The sequence below is a fragment of the Dendropsophus ebraccatus genome, chromosome 2 (assembly GCF_027789765.1).
Source record: "Dendropsophus ebraccatus isolate aDenEbr1 chromosome 2, aDenEbr1.pat, whole genome shotgun sequence".
Classification (NCBI taxonomy): Eukaryota; Metazoa; Chordata; class Amphibia; order Anura; family Hylidae; genus Dendropsophus; species Dendropsophus ebraccatus.
The window spans coordinates 144,134,497-144,151,136 of NC_091455.1; the positions used below are offsets into that span (position 1 = coordinate 144,134,497).

At 43.9% G+C, this 16,640-nt stretch overlaps 1 protein-coding gene across 6 annotated transcripts in view; it reads left to right on the top strand.

Annotated features, from left to right (window-relative positions):
- The window catches only part of STARD3NL (STARD3 N-terminal like), a 58,732-nt gene that overhangs the window by 35,116 nt on the left and 6,976 nt on the right, over window positions 1-16,640 (top strand). For all 6 annotated transcript variants that reach the window (XM_069958433.1, XM_069958431.1, XM_069958432.1 and 3 more), the window contains 4 exons: window positions 4,533-4,610; window positions 5,176-5,229; window positions 7,794-7,911; window positions 16,414-16,512. In XM_069958433.1, coding sequence (XP_069814534.1) covers window positions 4,533-4,610; window positions 5,176-5,229; window positions 7,794-7,911; window positions 16,414-16,512 — 349 coding nt within the window. The remainder of the gene's footprint in view (window positions 1-4,532; window positions 4,611-5,175; window positions 5,230-7,793; window positions 7,912-16,413; window positions 16,513-16,640) is intronic.

Consider the following 16,640-nt stretch of genomic DNA (forward strand, 5'->3'; position numbering starts at 1 on the left):
ATCCAACAATTTAGCATCCAAGGCAGGCAAGGGTAAATCCTCATACCGACCTTTAATGTTGTAAAGAGAGGAAAAGTAGGATTGAAATTGATCTGCAATCTGCCTAGGGTGGAACACCATCCCACGTTCAGACGACTGAATAGAGGGGATGTAAGTGGAAGTAGATTTAGGGTGAAGCCAGCGCACGGCCACACATATTAGCATGCTTGTATTGAAAACTACGCAGTCTCTCCTTCTGCCATAGCGTTTTGCGCAACAGTAAGTCACGTAGCTTTTTTTCTAGCAGTTGTAAGCGCCAGCAAATTCTCATCCGATCCCACCCGTTTGTGCAAAGCTGACAGCTTCTCAAGTCGTGTTAGCAACTTTTGAATTTGAGACCCATATTCACGCTTCAGCCTGGCCCCTTGCTTGATGAGTTCCCCCCTAACTACACACTTCAAAGCTTCCCATTGGAACGGCAATGGTGTGGGATCATGACTATGGTAATCTAAGAACTGTGCAATTGTTCGTTCTATAGCAGATTTACAGGCCACGTCATTTAACAACGACTCATTGAGCCGCCACTCTTTCGGGACCAGACCAGGGAGTGCCAGCATGAGGAAAATGGGGGAATGATCTGACCAGATTGCCGTTCCAATAGTCGCCGAAGGGTGAAACAGTAAAGCCGAATGCGGAATAAAAAACATGTCCAGTCGGCCATACGAGTTATGGGCAGCCGAGAAATGGGTGAAATCCTTATCTCTAGGATGCAGTAACCGCCGCACATCAACCAACCTATAAGAGCGTAAGGCAGACTGGATCTTGGCTACAGAAGATCTAGCCACTGAGGACCGACCCGTGGAGGTATCCATGGAGGGGTCGAGGACCACATTGAAGTCGCCCCCTAATACAAATGTTCCCTCTATGAAAGAGTCCACCCTCTTACAGATGTCCACAAATGCTTTACCCTGGTTGGAATTAGGCAGGTAAACATTCCCGATTGTGTAAATCTTTCCCAGAATATCCAATTTGAGAAAGATGAACCTACCATTGGGGCAGATCAGAGAATCTAAGAGCACATGTTGAAGCGACCTATGAAGAGCAATAGACACTCCCTTACATTTTGCTTCAGGGGTGGAGCTATGCAGCCATACATTGTAGTGTCTAGTGCCTGCCCGGGACGTGACCAGTTTTAAAGTGCGTTTCCTGTAATAGTAAGATCTGTACCTTTTTGTTTGTGCATTGCATAGGTGATTTGTGATCTCTTTTCAGGGATGTTGAAGCCACGGACGTTCATGGAAGCCAACTTTATGGAAGGGGCAGACATCCTGAGAGACACCGAAAAAGGGAGGAGAGCAAGCAGAGCAAAACAAACAAAAGGAACAAAAAAAAAAAAAACACAAACACCCCAAGGGGGGAGGGTTGGAGGGAGAGGAGGGAAGAGAGAAACAAGTGGGGAACAGAAAAGAACGGACAAAGACAAAGAAAATAGAAACAAAGACAAGCAAAAAGGCTACACAAGTGCAAGCCTTCGACTGCACGTGACTAATACGTGCAGTAAAAATACCCAAAAGGGGAAAGCAAAGGACGCTCACGCGTCACCCTAAGGAGGGAGTAACTGGCAATAGGGGGAGCAGGAGTCCAGGACGGGACACACCCCATAAGTGCAAAAACATGAGTAACCATTCTCACCCCATTCTGCAATAATCAAACAAACAAGCAAGCAGCGGCTGGGATATATCACATGGGCACACAACCCTGAACAGACATACAACCCACCCAAACAACAGTATGGCAACAGTATGGTAACAGTATGGTGTAAATCGAACTAATGAGCAACGTAAGGCAAATACCCGTCCCAGCAGGACACTAATCACTACTCATAGTCCCGGATCATCAATCATTCGCAGATTGCAACGTAGTAGGGAGAGGAGGCAGATAACCCCAATCAGGTAGGAAAATCAGTCAGGAAGGACGGCAAATCCTCGGGCTCACGCAGTTCCAGGCGTCTGCCATTACGTCGTACAATCAAATGGAACGGGAACCCCCATGCATAAGGAATGTCTCTCTCTCTCAAAGCTTCCAGTAAAGGACGCAGGGAGCGACACTGAGCCAGAGTAGCCCTGGAAAGGTCTTGTAGAAATATGAGACGATGCCCATCACAGTCTACACAGTCAAGGTTCCTAGCCACACGCATTAACTCCTCCTTAAATCTGTAATGGTGGAGGAGACAAATTATGTCTCTTGGTCTAGAAGCATCAGGATTCATGGGGCCCAAGACCCTGTGAGCACGATCCACTTCAAAATCATCTCCTATGGGCCTGTCCAGCAATGCACTAAAGCACTTATGTAGTGTGGGGATTAGATCAGCTGCTTTATAGGACTCAGACAACCCCCTGATTCTCACATTGTTCCGCCGGTTCCTATTTTCTAAATCATCCTGGAACCTGTACAACTGTTGAAGATTTACAAGCTACTGTGGCCACTCAGGAGCTCCATATTAAACAGTGCTGCATAACGCCATGTGGTCTGTGCTTAGATCTTGTACTTTAGCATCAATAACAGCAAAGTCTGCTCTCAACACCCCAACCTCCCTTTTATATGAGTTTTCCAGCCTCTCCATGAACATTTCCATTTCAGCTTTTGTGGGTAGGGATTTGACATGATCTTGCCAGCTCCACTGGTCAGGGGCAGCAGGTGCAGTGCCTGTAATGTTCATATCATCCTGTGAGGCGGCAGCCTGGGTAACAAATGGCGGCGCCAGGGGGAGAGGGAAGCTGCTAAAGATGGCGGCGGTATGGGAGCGCGCTCTTTCCCCTGAGCGGCGGGCACACGAGGGGCCACCTCTGGAGAGTGTGCTAAGGGGCTGCCCGACTGACCTGAGGCGCATGAGGAAGTAGGAGAAGCGGATGCCGCCGTTCCGGGAGAGCGCTGGGTGCCAGAGGAGCCGCGGTCTGCTGTCCGGGGAGAGCCCGCGGCCATTTGCAGCTCAGGCTGCTTATGTGTGTGGCGCGCGGTTTCCCCCGTCAGGAACCGGTCCATGGAGTTCGGGGCCGTAGAAGAGCGGGTGCGCTGTGTCCTTGGGGTGCCCCCCTTCTTTCCCTGCTGCATTAGGGCGCTGAGGGGTGAGCGGTTCTGCTTAAAATCGAGGTAATGTGCGTCCCGTCACCGGAGCTCTCCTGCCGCACGTCCTCACCCCACCATTGCCAGGCCACGCCCCCCCCCCCCATCTATTTTATTTTAATCAGTATCATTTACTTTTTCTACCATGCCTGATCAGGTTTTGATGGTTAGTATTTTATCAAGTGTTAAAATTTTGTAAAAATCCCTCATCCTACCCCCATCTCCAAATAATTAAATAACAAACACTACCCATAAATTAATTGTTATATAAAATAAAATAAAAACTTGCATATTTGTCTTCGCCACATTTGTAAAGCTCCAACAATACAGCATGGTTAAGACTATAAATGTAATTTAAAAAGTGCCAGAATTTCTGTGTTTTGTCAATCCACCTCCAAAAAAGCAAAGTAAGTTTGTGTGTGTTTGTTTTTCTTCAATAAAAAGCTTTTTGTGGCCCTATAGATTTGACCTCTGTATTTGGGATCCAGGTGTAAAATAGACCCAATTACAGCTGTGTGTACGCACCCAACGCCACCCTCCTGGTTCAGATGCAGTTAGGTGCAGCCCTTCCAAGGACAAGTGTCAGAATAGATGACAACACTGAACCAACTTACAAGAGGAGTCCCATTTTCTCTTTAAATTGGGACACATTTTAAAAAATATTTTTTTTTTAGCCACTGCAGAGGGAGTGGTGATTGCTATCACCTCCTGCTCTGCTTCTAGCTCAGTGAGTCCCTGTAAAGACTTCCAGACACCGTGATTGTATTGGCAACCTCTCCTCCCTGTGCTCTGTGTATAAGAATATACAGTACACGAGTGGGGCTGAAACCTGCTCTGTTTACGCTGTACAAATGGTGGTGGCAGCAGAGGGGCCGTGTTGCCCCTTATTTCTGCCAGGCATTAGAAGAACATATAGAATTAAAAAATGATATAAACAAAAAGGTATATTACAAAGCAATATATCTTTTTTAAAGCAATTTTTTTAAGAAAAAATCCCCTTTGAGGCTGGGTTCACACACAGTATATTTCAGGCAGTATTTGGTCCTCATGTCAGGTCCTCATGGCAACCAAAACCAGGAGTGGATTGAAAACACAGAAAGGATCTGTTCACACAATGTTGAAATTGAGTGGATGGCCGCCATATAACAGTAAATAACGGCCATTATTTCAATACCACAGCCGTTGTTTTAAAATAACAGCAAATATTTGCCATTAAATGGCGGCCATCCACTCAATTACAACATTATGTGAACAGAGCCTTTCTGTGTTTTCAATCCACTCCTGGTTTTGGTTGCTATTCAGCCTCACAAATACAGCCTCAAATATACATAGTGTGAACCCAGCCTAAAGATGCAAGCAGATATATCATGAATAACTTAACATGTTATAAGTAAAAAAACATTAAATGTTTTTGCACTTCTTCTCCCCAGTTGCTGTCATTCTTTCGATTTATTGTTCTAATTGTCGCTTATGCAATATGCAAACTACGCCACTGGTGGGCAGTAGCGGTAAGTACCTATTTTCATGCAATTTGTGTAAAAGCAGTGATAACAATAACACACCTTTTGCCTGCCATACAATTTATATAGACGTATAGAAGCTAGCTTTAGTCTATAATTTAGTACTAGTCTTCTCAAACTTTTTCTATGGGAGCTTCACCCATCATATTAAACTGATGTTTAGGCCTCACCAAATACACCAAAACCCAGAATAAATACAGCTCAGTCTAAATTCCATTTCTTCCCTTAACTCTGTATAACATTAACCCCTTAACGCCTTATAACATCCTGGTATGTCAAAGCGCAATTCTGAGGGTACAGAGAGGGATTACGATGTGAGCCCCCTCTGTACCATTCGTAGTGTCCCTCCAGTGCCCTGTGTCCCTCAGTGTCCCCCTGCCATCATTATCTCCAGAAGCCACAGCCCTCATAGCCTTTGGAGTCAGGTTGTGACATTACCATTGGAGGGAAATGGTTAGCATGATGCTGAGGCTCTGAACAGTAAGTATGATGGGTCTAAGTCAAATAAGAAAGTTATTTACTTACTATTGGAAATATTCCCATTATTCTTTAGGTGACCACCGCAACAACTTGTGCCTTCCTGATAGTGAAAGTTATTTTATCTAAGGTAAGCTCATATCAAGCACATAGTGCCAGCCACACGCCCTACCCCAGGACTTGATACCACGTTGAAAAAGGTCTGCAAGGGCTGCTGCTTGGTATCATCTGGATATATTGACCTTTAACCGATTGTATACCCTTAATGTGTTATGACCTGTTTATTCTGACATGACTTGTTTGACAAGTTTTGGTGTTCTACCTATGGATTGCGAAATAAAATATTAATGAGAAGAAATTGAACTACTGTATCTACTGGTGCAGTGGTTCTCCCCAGCAGTGTAGTAAATTATTATGTTTAAAAACATATATTATATGTTTATTATATGTTAATTATTATAATATTATAGTGTAGTAAATTATTATATGTTAGACCAATCATAATAATAACTATGTAATTCTATTGGGAGGGAAAACATCCACACTGATTCACTGCTGCACAGTTCCTGATTTGTGTGGGTCCCTAGCTTAAATTGCTGAGCAGCGACCACTACAGCCACAACACCAGTTCCCATAGAGGGAGCCACTGAGTGGTGCAGCAACTTTAAGTGGAACTGCGCTGCAAAACGACACTCGAACTGAGGACAAGATTAATGCTGTTTCTGGAGGGAAGCGGCCATGTTTTTCTAAACCTGGAAAACATTATTGATAATATTAATAATTATTATTTATTATTTGCTATTATCATTCCTAGTTAGGATGTCTAAGGCTGTGCTTAGACTGGACATTTTAGAATGTCTAGTCTAAGCTAAGAACCACAAATCACTGTGTTCTTTAATGGCAGATGTGTATAGCATTTCTCTAAAATCAAGACTGGCATATTTACTTTCAACTACGTAGTGCAATGGCATTTAGACTACAAACATAATTATTGTAATTGTCTGAAAGTTTAAACACTTACATTCCCCAAAGAGTCTTGTGAGAACTATAAACAGCTAAGATAAGGAGCTCTATAGTGCAGAGTCCATAGAGATCTCTGCACTATGAGATTAAGGACAAGATAATAGGTAGTGTGCTCACCTCAGAGGTATGGTATTAACTGGAGCAGCAACTTATAAACGGACATAAATATAGAGCCTACTTTTGGCATAAAATAACAAAATACACTATACTGGCTATGTTGCGTCCACCACAGCCACTTCACTCTGCCCTGGTGCTTTAGTTTAATTGCAGTTATGATGCTCTCTCAGCATTGTTGATGAGTTTCCATATAGACACAGTCTAGTCATTAGCTGCAACATAATCGGAAGGTCGTCAGTAAAGTGCCAGTGTCAGTGATGCTGGTATACCCATAGGATGATGTCCTTAGTATAACTAGCATGGCAGGTTCCTTTTGAAGGGGAACTCCAGTTAAGAAAGATTTAACCCTGTTCAATTCCCACCCATAATCTAAGATTGTTTGTAATAGGTTTCTGTTACATGAATTGTTCCGTTTGTCTGCAGCACATCCTGACTTACACCCTGAAGCTGCTGAAAATCCTCACTGCTTGGTCCACTCTGTCTTGACTCCTCTGCCCCCCCCCCTTCTGAGACAGAGGTCACATGATGTCTGTCTCTTCTGTTGCCAGGCAAGCTGTAAAACCTAATCTGTAACCCCGCCCACCACTGACATCACACTAATCATTGACCACCTGGCCAAGGGGTGGGGAAACAACAACCTCTCCTGAGTTGTGTAGGGAAAAGGTAGATAAATACTGTGTTTACTGGGCAAAGCAAAAGCAGATTGAGCCAGTGGGTGGGCAGATACTACTAGAAAAGGGCGGGTACCTTGCAGTTTGCTCTTAGGTGCAGTGCATTCTGGGAAATGTAGTTTCCCATTCCGGAGCCATGATTTAAAACTGGGATAATTTGCAGACATTTAAACTTGGATCTAGAAGCAACATAGACAAGTGGGAAAGGTGTCAAAAAATTTGTGAGAGCATATATATGTTATTTATTTTATTTATTTATTTTTTTTACGTGATTGCTGGAGCTTCCTTTTTAAGGGTTCCTTTACATGTAGCAGATTTCACACTGCGAGTTTCACTGTGAAATCCGCTTCAATACTCAGTACCATTATACCCAATGGCCTTGCATTCTTGCTGTGAGAATGTAGTGACCACCTTGTTTAACTGATTAGCTACCGGCTTAAATATAATTAACAGCCCATTCTTACCTGCCCGCACTGCCCCATCAAGTTCCTGCCTAAGTCTCTGGGTCCCTGCTCATTGACAGTCTGCTCAGCCAATCACTGACTGCAGTGGTACAGTGCACTGATTGGCTGAAAGGGTCCTCAGTGAGCAGGGACGCAGAGACTCAAGCAGAAGTGCAACAAAGTAGCGCGGCCAGGTGAGAATAGGCTGTTAATTATTTGTACCAGCACAGCAGCTAATTAGTCACTACGTTCTCGCAGCAGATTTTCTATGGAGGACCATAGATTGTAATGGTACTGAGTATCGCAGTGGATTTCACTGCAAAACTCACAGCATAAAATCCTCTGCAAACTTGCTACATGTGAAAGCACTCTAAATGTGTTGTGTGTGTTTCTATCATATAATGATGAGAATAAGAAGTATGCTTTCTTGCATTTTGCAGCTTTTTTCCCAAGGTGCTTTTGGTTATGTCCTTCCTATCATGTCCTTTATCTTGGCCTGGATAGAAGTGTGGTTTTTAGATTTCAAAGTTTTGCCGCATGAAGCTGAAGAAGAAAATAGTGAGTTGTTAAGTTGTTGCTTTTTTATTACTTTTAATAACTATTTATGATATCACAGAACAGATTTCTGAAAATAAGGACTATGCCTCACTTACATTGTTTACAATTTCCTCAAAAATAAATAACTATATTAGTCATATTATCATAAACTATATGTAATGTAAAACATTCCATCAAGCACACATAGACTAGTTTCTTTCTGCAATATGTTTACTTGTGTCATGGTGTAAAGCTGAAAGGAATCACAGATATTTTAGTTTCTGGTGTGTATGAATTCTGTACATCCTAAACCTTTTTATGAAGGTAAAGTTTATTACAACAAGGTACTGCATAGGGTAAAGCAATCCTAAAGAACGTATATGGCTGTGCAACATAAAGAAGCAGAATCTCAAATCATGCATTTAACCATCAAAAAACAACCTTAAAAAACATAGAACAAGAACGTGCCAAACTATAAAACAACCAAAAATGTCAGTGTGGCTATACTGTAGTGTATAGGACATATTTAGCAAATTGAGATAGATATATATACACACACACACACATATTTATGAGGGGTTTATTTATATATACACTCACCTGCCACTTTATTAGGTACACCAGTCCAACTGCACGTTACCACTTAATTTCTAATCAGCCAATCACATGGCGGCAACTCAGTGCATTTAGGCATGTAGACATGGTCAAGACAATCTCCTGCAGTTCAAACCGAGCATCACTATGGGGAAGAAAGGTGATTTGAGTGCCTTTGAACGTGGCATGGTTGTTGGTGCCAGAAGGGCTGGTCTGAGTATTTCAGAAACTGCTGATCTACTGGGTGCCACTCCTTTCAGCTAAGAACAGGAAACTGAGGCTACAATTTGCACAAGCTCATCGAAATTGGACAGTAGAAGATTGGAAAAACGTTGCCTGGTCTGATGAGTCTCGATTTCTGCTTGAACATGACAATGAGTTCACTGTACTCAAATGGCCTCCACAGTCACCAGATCTCAATCCAATAGAGCATCTTTGGGATGTGGTGGAACGGGAGATTCGCATCATGGATGTGCAGCCGACAAATCTGCGGCAACTGTGTGATGCCATCATGTCAATATGGACCAAAATCTCTGAGGAATGCTTCCAGCACCTTGTTGAATCTATGCCACGAAGAATTGAGGCAGTTCTGAAGGCAAAAGGGGGTCCAACCCGTTACTAGCATGGTGTACCTAATAAAGTGGCCGGTGAGTGTATATGAGAGGTTTAACCCCTTCAAGACCAAGCCAATTTGCACCTAAAAGACCAGGCTCATTTTTCAAAATCTGACCTGTCTCACTTTATGCGCTTATAGCTCAGTGATGCTTTAACGTATGCTAGCGATTCTGAGATTGTTTTTTCGTCACATATGGCACTTTATATTAGTGGCAAAATTTGGTCACTACTTTGTGTGTTTTTTGTGAAAAACATCAAAATATCATGAAAAATTTAAAAAATTAGCATTTTATGAACTTTGAAATTCTCTGCTTCTAAAAAAAGAAAGTTGTATTACATAAATTAGTTACTAAGTCACATTACCAATATGTCCTCTTTATTCTGGCTTCATTTCATAAACATATTTTACTTTTTTAGGGTGTTACGGGGGTTAGAAATGTATCAGCAAATTACCACATTTTCGTGAAAGTTTCCAAAACTGATTTTTTTTTAGGGACCAGTTCTTATTTTAAGTTGATTTAGGAGGTTTGTATACTGGAAACCCCCATAAGTGACCCCATTTTGGAAACTAGACACCTTAAAGAATTAATCTAGGGGTATAATGAGCATTTTAACCCTACAGGGGCTGGAGGAAAGTATTCACCATTAGGCCGTAAAAAAATGAAAAATTAAAATTTTCCAATAATATATACATTTAGATTAAAGTTTCTCATTTTCAAAAGGAACATGAGAGAAAAAGCACCCCAAAATTTGTAACACATGTTCTCTTGAGTACTACGGTACCCCATATGTGGGCGTAAACCACTGCATTGGCACACAGCGGGGCTCAGAAGGGAAGGAGCGCCAACTAGCTTTTCCATTGCAGATTTTGCTTAAGAAGTTTCCGAGCACCAGGTGCATTTGCAGTGCCCCTGTAGTGTCAGCAGAGAGAAAAAAACCCATAAGTCACCCCATTTTGGAAAGTACACCCCTCAAAGAATTCATCTTGGGGTAGGATGAGCATTTTGACCCCACAGGTGTTAGAGGAAAGTATTCAAAATTAGACAGTAAAAATGAAAAACTCAAATTTTTTCCAATAATATGTTCCTTTAGTTTGAAATTTTTCAATTTCACGAGGAACAAGAGAAAAAAAGTACCCCAAAATTTGTAACGCAGGTTCTCCTGAGTAAAAAGGTACCTCATATGTCGGTATAAACCACTGTATGGGCACACATCAGGGCTCAGAAGGGAAGGAGCGCCAATTAGCTTTTTCAATGCAGATTTTGCTGAAGAAGTTTCTGAGCGCCAGGTGGGTTTGCAGTGCCCCTGTAGTGCCAGCGGAGTAAAATCTCGCCATAAGTCACCCCATTTTGGAAAGTGCACCCCTCAAAGAATTCATCTTGGTGTGTGGTGAGCATTTTGACCCCACAGGTATTAGAGGAAAGTATTCAAAAGTAGACAGTAAAAATGAAAAACTCGAATTTTTCCAATATGTTCCTTTAGTTTGAAATTTCTCAATTTCACGAGGAACAGGAGAGAAAATTCACCCCAAAATCTGTAACGCAGGGTCTCCTGAGTAGAACGGTACCCCATATGTGGGCATAAACCACTGTATGGGCACACAGCCGGGCTCAGAAGGGAAGGAGTGCCAATTAGCATTTTCTCTGCAGATTTTTCTGAAGAAGTTTCTGAGCACCGGGTGCGTTTGCAGAGCCCCTGTAGTGTCTACAGCATAGAATCCCCCCAAAAGTCACCCCATTTCGGAAAGTACACCCCTCAAAGAATTCATCTTGGGGTAGGATGAGCATTTTGGCCCCACAGGTATTAGAGGAAAGTATTCAAAATTGGCCAGTAAAAATGAAAAACTTGAATTTTTCCAATAATATGTTGGTTTAGTTTGAAATTTCTAAATTTCACAAGGAACAGGAGAAAAAATCTACCCCAAAATCTGTAACGCAGGTTCTCCTGAGTACAACGGTACCCCATATGTGGGCATAAACCACTGTATGGGCACACAGCAGGGCTCAGAAGGGAAGGAGCGCCAATTTGCTGGAGCAAAACCGCAGCTAGTAACAGTTATTAGAATAGCGCAGTTACTAAAATACAATAAAAAAAATTAGATTACAGGTAATGTGGGGTGGTTACGGACAGTCTGGGGTGGTTCCGGGTAATCTAGAGGTGTTAGGGCAGTCTGAGGTGGTTACGGGCAGTCTGAGGTGGTTACGGGCAGTCGGGGGTGGTTACGGGCAGTCTGGGGTGGTTACGGGCAGTCTGGGGTGGTTACGGGCAGTCTGGGGTGGTTACGGGCAGTCTGGGGTGGTTACGGGCAGTCTGGGGTGGTTACGGGCAGTCTGGGGTGGTTACGGGCAGTCTGGGGTGGTTACGGGCAGTCTGGGGTGGTTACGGGCAGTCTGGGGTGGTTACGGGCAGTCTGGGGTGGTTACGGGCAGTCTGGGGTGGTTACGGGCAGTCTGGGGTGGTTACGGACAGTCTGGGGTGGTTACGGGTAATCTGGGGTGGTTACGGATAATCTTGGGTGGATACGGTCAACATGGGGTGGTCACAGGCAACCTGCTGTGGTTACAGGCAACCTGGGGTGGTTAGAGGCAACCTGGGGTGGTTAGAGGCAACCTGGGGTGGTTAGAGGCAACCTGGGGTGGTTAGAGGCAACCTGGGGTGGTTATGGGCAACGTGGGGTGAATACGGACAACCTGCTGTGGTTACAGACAATCTGGTATGGTTACAGGCAACCTGCTGTGGTTACGGACAATCTGGGGTGGTTGCGGACAATCTGGGGTGGTTACAGGCAACCTGCTGTGGTTACGGATAAACTGAAGTGCTAATAGGTAATCTGAGGTGGGTACCTGTAATCTGGCGTGGTTACGGGCAATCTGGAGGGGGTCACTGGCAATTTGGGGTGGTTAGAGGCAAGGTGCAGTGTTCAGAGGCAAGGTGCGGTGGTCAGATGCAAGGTGCGGTGGTCATAGGCGACGTGCGGTGGTCATAGGCGACGTGCGGTGGTCATAGGCGACGTGCGGTGTCAGAGGCAAGGTGCGGTGGTCATAGGCGACGTGCGGTGGTCATAGGCGACGTGCGGTGTCAGAGGCAAGGTGCGGTGGTCATAGGCGACGTGCGGTGGTCATAGGCGACGTGCGGTGGTCATAGGCGACGTGCGGTGGTCATAGGCGACGTGCGGTGGTCAGAGGCAAGGTGCGGTGGTCAGAGGCAACCTGCGGTGGTTGCGTGCAATCTGGGGGGTTACATGTAATCTGGCATGATTACGGGCAATCTGGGGTGGTTATGCCCAACCTGCGGTGGTTAGGGGCAACCTGGAGGGGTTACAGACAATCTAGAATTGTTACGGATAGAGTGAAGTGCTTATAGCTAATCTGGGGTGGTTACATGTAATTTGGGGTGGTTACAGGCAATCTGGGGTGATTACGGACAATCTGGAGGGGGTCACTGGCAACGTGCGGTGGTTACGGGTAATCTGGGGGGTTACGTGCAATCTGACGTGATTACGGACAACCTGGGGTGGTTACGGGCAACGTGCGGTGGTTACGGGCAACCTGCGGTGGTTACGGGTAATCTGGGGGGGGTTAGGGGTAATTTGGGAGTAAACTGCAATTATTACTATAATAAAAAGTGTGTGTTTTATTTTTTTGTATGTTTGTCACTTTTTGTACTTTATACATTCATTTTCACTGTATTACTATGATTACTGTGATATTTTCTATCACAGTAATCATAGTTCAGTGACAGAGACCAAATTGGTCTCTGTCACTTTAAATTTTCAGAGCTTGGCTGGTTGTGGAGCGCATGCGCACTTCATAACCAGCCAGGACGCTGAGGAGGAAGGAGCTCCGTGGATCCGGTGAGTATATGGGGAAGTGGGGGGTGACTGGGGGACGGGGGTGACGTGGGGGGTGGGGGGACATCACTTTTTATCCCCTGTCACCAATCATTCATGGTGACAGGGGATAAAAAGTGCCGGCGGCACATGGCACAAGCGATCAGCGATATATAGTATATACCGCTGATCGCTTGTACCGGGACCCCACAGGGGGGGTCCCGATGACTGCCCCCTATTCCGCTACCTCCGGTGGCGGAGAGCATGGGGCTTTCATTCATTTTTCTTTTTTGATCACTGTGAACAGACATTAGTCTGTTCACAGTGATCGCAGCGGCCATCTTGGATCCGATGGCCGCCGCGGGAGGGGGGGTTAGTGACTGGGGCACTAGGGGGCTGATTTTTACTTATTTCATCTCCCCCCCACCGTGGATTCACGGTGGGGGGAGATGAAATACAGCGGCGGCACCGGCCCATTAGTGACCGCCAATTCGGCGGTCACTAAGGGGTTAATGGGGGTCAGCTGCGGAATCGCAGCTGATCCTCATTATCTCCGGTGCTGTACACAGATGAGAGCGGGATCGCTGTCCCTGCAGCGATCCCGTTCTCATTACAAAGCCCCGTCAAAGCCGGAACGTATATGTACATTCCTACTGCACGGGGCATGTGCAAAAGGAACGTATATATAGATGGCTGACGTGAAGGGGTTAATAAGGGAGCCCATAGAGACTCAATCTTCCTATAGGGAGATACAAAGATGAGTATGGGAGCCCACAAATTGTCACCAGAGAACATGGCGTACCTGAATTTTTGCATGCTTTCAAATCAATTTTTCAATCCTAATGCTGCCCATCAATCTAGGTCCATTATCTGCCAACGGTGAGATAGTTGTGGATTATACCATAACTGGCCTTTTTATTAAATTATATAATTATTCAAATATATAATCCCCACAACATATAGTAGAGTGAATCAATCAAGGAGTCAAACAAATATGCCTCATATAAGCGATTTTCAGGGCAGTAAAGTATATTGTACACAGTAATGGAACCCAAAGCTGTGTGCTCTCTTTAACTCTGAACTGCCTCAGGAATGAACACTCGTCCTAATAAAGATAGATAATAATAATAAAGAAATGGACAGTCAAACCGAATATGATGATAAAGGAAGTTTTCTTGGGTGTCAGTGGTTTTATAAGTGAATTACAGGTGACAGTTTTCCTGCTAAAGAATGACACAGACATACTCATGGGAGAGTGAAATTGACTTTAAAGGGAATTAGTTAAAGGAGAAGTCCGGCCAAAATTTATTTTTTATATGTTATTACTGATGGAAAGTTATACAATTTTCTAATGTACATTAATTATGGAAAATGCTCATATACTGCTATTTCCCTTAATTTAGTGTATCAGGAAGTGTTAGAATTATCTCTGAAGCAGTGACGTCACGACGAAAGGTGTAATTCCTATGGAGTGTCCAGCAGGGGGTGCACTATATATAGAAGTCAATGAGTACCATTGACTTCTATATATAGTGCGCCCCTGCTGGACACTCCATTGGGATTACAATGGATGTGTATGATATGTATGTATGTATGTATGTATGTGTTTTTGATTGAATACATTTATGAAATACTTTGGGGAGCAAGTGTCCTTGCTCCCCAAAGTATTCCATAAATGTAAGCAATCAGTACATAATAGTAAGCCCGCCGAACCGCCACCGCCCGCTCGCCCACCGCTACCGAACGCCCGCCGCTCTCAGCTACTGAACTGCATGAGCAGGTGATGGGAGAGTAGTAGCTGGGTTATATCGCTGAGATCGCGGCTACTACTCTCCCATCACCTGCGCATGCTATGAGCAGGTGGGGAGAGTAGTAGTTCGCCGCCGCCGCTGATGCTGCCGTGCAGGGGAGTCGCACATCACTGCAGCCATCATCCCCCTCCGCTCCCCCATCCTGCTGCTTCCTTACTCTATCTGATGGCTGACTCCCCGCCCTGCCGCCGGCACGTGTGATCGGAGAGCGGCGGCCGGGCGGGGAGTCAGCCATCAGATAGAGTAAGGAGGCAGCAGGAGGGGGGAGCGGAAGGAGATGATGGCTGCAGTGATGAGCGGCTCCCCTGCGCGGCATCAGCGGCGGCGGCCGCGATCTCAGAGATATAACCCAGCTACTACTTTCCCATCACCTGCTCATGCTATGAGCAGGTGAGGAGAGTAGTAGTTCAGTAGTCGCGGGCGGCGGCGGTTCGGCGGGCTTACTGTTATGTACTGATTGCTTACCTTTATGGAATACTTTGGGGAGCAAGGACACTTGCTCCCCAAAGTATTTCATAAATGTATTCAATCAAAAACACTGTATACTACATTTACATACACATCCATTGTAATTCCAATGGAGTTTCCAGCAGGGGCGCACTATATATAGAAGTCAATGGTACTCATTGACTTCTATATATAGTGCGCCCCCTGCTGGACACTCCATAGGAATTACACCTTTCGTCGTGACATCACTGCTTCAGAGATAATTCTAACACTTCCTGATACACTAAATTAAGGGAAATAGCAGTATATGAGCATTTCCCATAATTAATGTACATTAGAAAATTGTATAACTTTCCATCAGTAATAACATATAAAAAATAAATTTTGGCCGGACTTCTCCTTTAACTGGAGTAAATTTTTTAATAGAAGTGTGTTTTATCCACATATTCATAGAAGAAACTGGGCACAATGTGTAAACGTCAGCACATTTTCCTTTTTCATTACATAATTTTGTTTGTGGCTGAAAGTCTTGATTGCAATGGGCCAACCATGCAGTTTTTAATACAAAGTTTTCCTGTCGCCACTGATCTTTTGAGTTTACGTGTGGCAGTTTCTGATTGAACATGAAAAATAGATTTAAAAAAATTAGATGAGAAAACGGATGAGAAGAAAAAAAATGTATTTATCTGGTTTTAATTTATAAAAAATATTTATAGGTGATGCATTGTTTTTAAGGTAGTGATGTTTTTAACTATGTAATAGTCATGTCCTTTAAATACATATACACAATTTCGGCATAAACCTTTTATTTTTCAGCGTAAACTATGTGGCAGGAATCTAGCTTTCTCTAGTGTCTTGGTTTTCACCCTCAGGAATTCACCTTTTTTTGTTGTAAAAACACGCCTAATGAGCTGACACTGTACAGTGGTGATGGCTGCAGACATAAAACAATGAGCTTTTCCTTCTGCAGAAAACAAATGCACTATGCAGTAACTATAACAAATGTCATAAAGTAATGGCTCATGTATAACCTTATAACAATAAGCTGTAACGTGACAGACATACTGGTCATGAAATAGAGTAGTAAATCATTTAGAAAAAAAATCAGCTTCAACAAGGTTTAATTGTAGCCTATATTTCTGTAGCCTTTATCTGTATATAAGTTGTATGTATCTATGTTGTTTGTTTTGAATCTATAACAAATGGTTGACTTTTTCTTTTTTTTAGGACGCCTAGTAATACAGAGCGTCTCTGAACGAGCTGTTCTTATACCGCCAGGGCCAAGGTCAGATGGACAGTTCTACTCACCCCCAGAATCTCCTGCAGGTAGATCTGTTTCATAGTTATTCAGAAATAAACCTGGGCTCTTTGTTCTTAATGTTGGGGTATAGCCAGTCCATGTAAAACTTTATATGCCTATAAGAACTAAAAGAATAGAATGGCCTCCATAACAA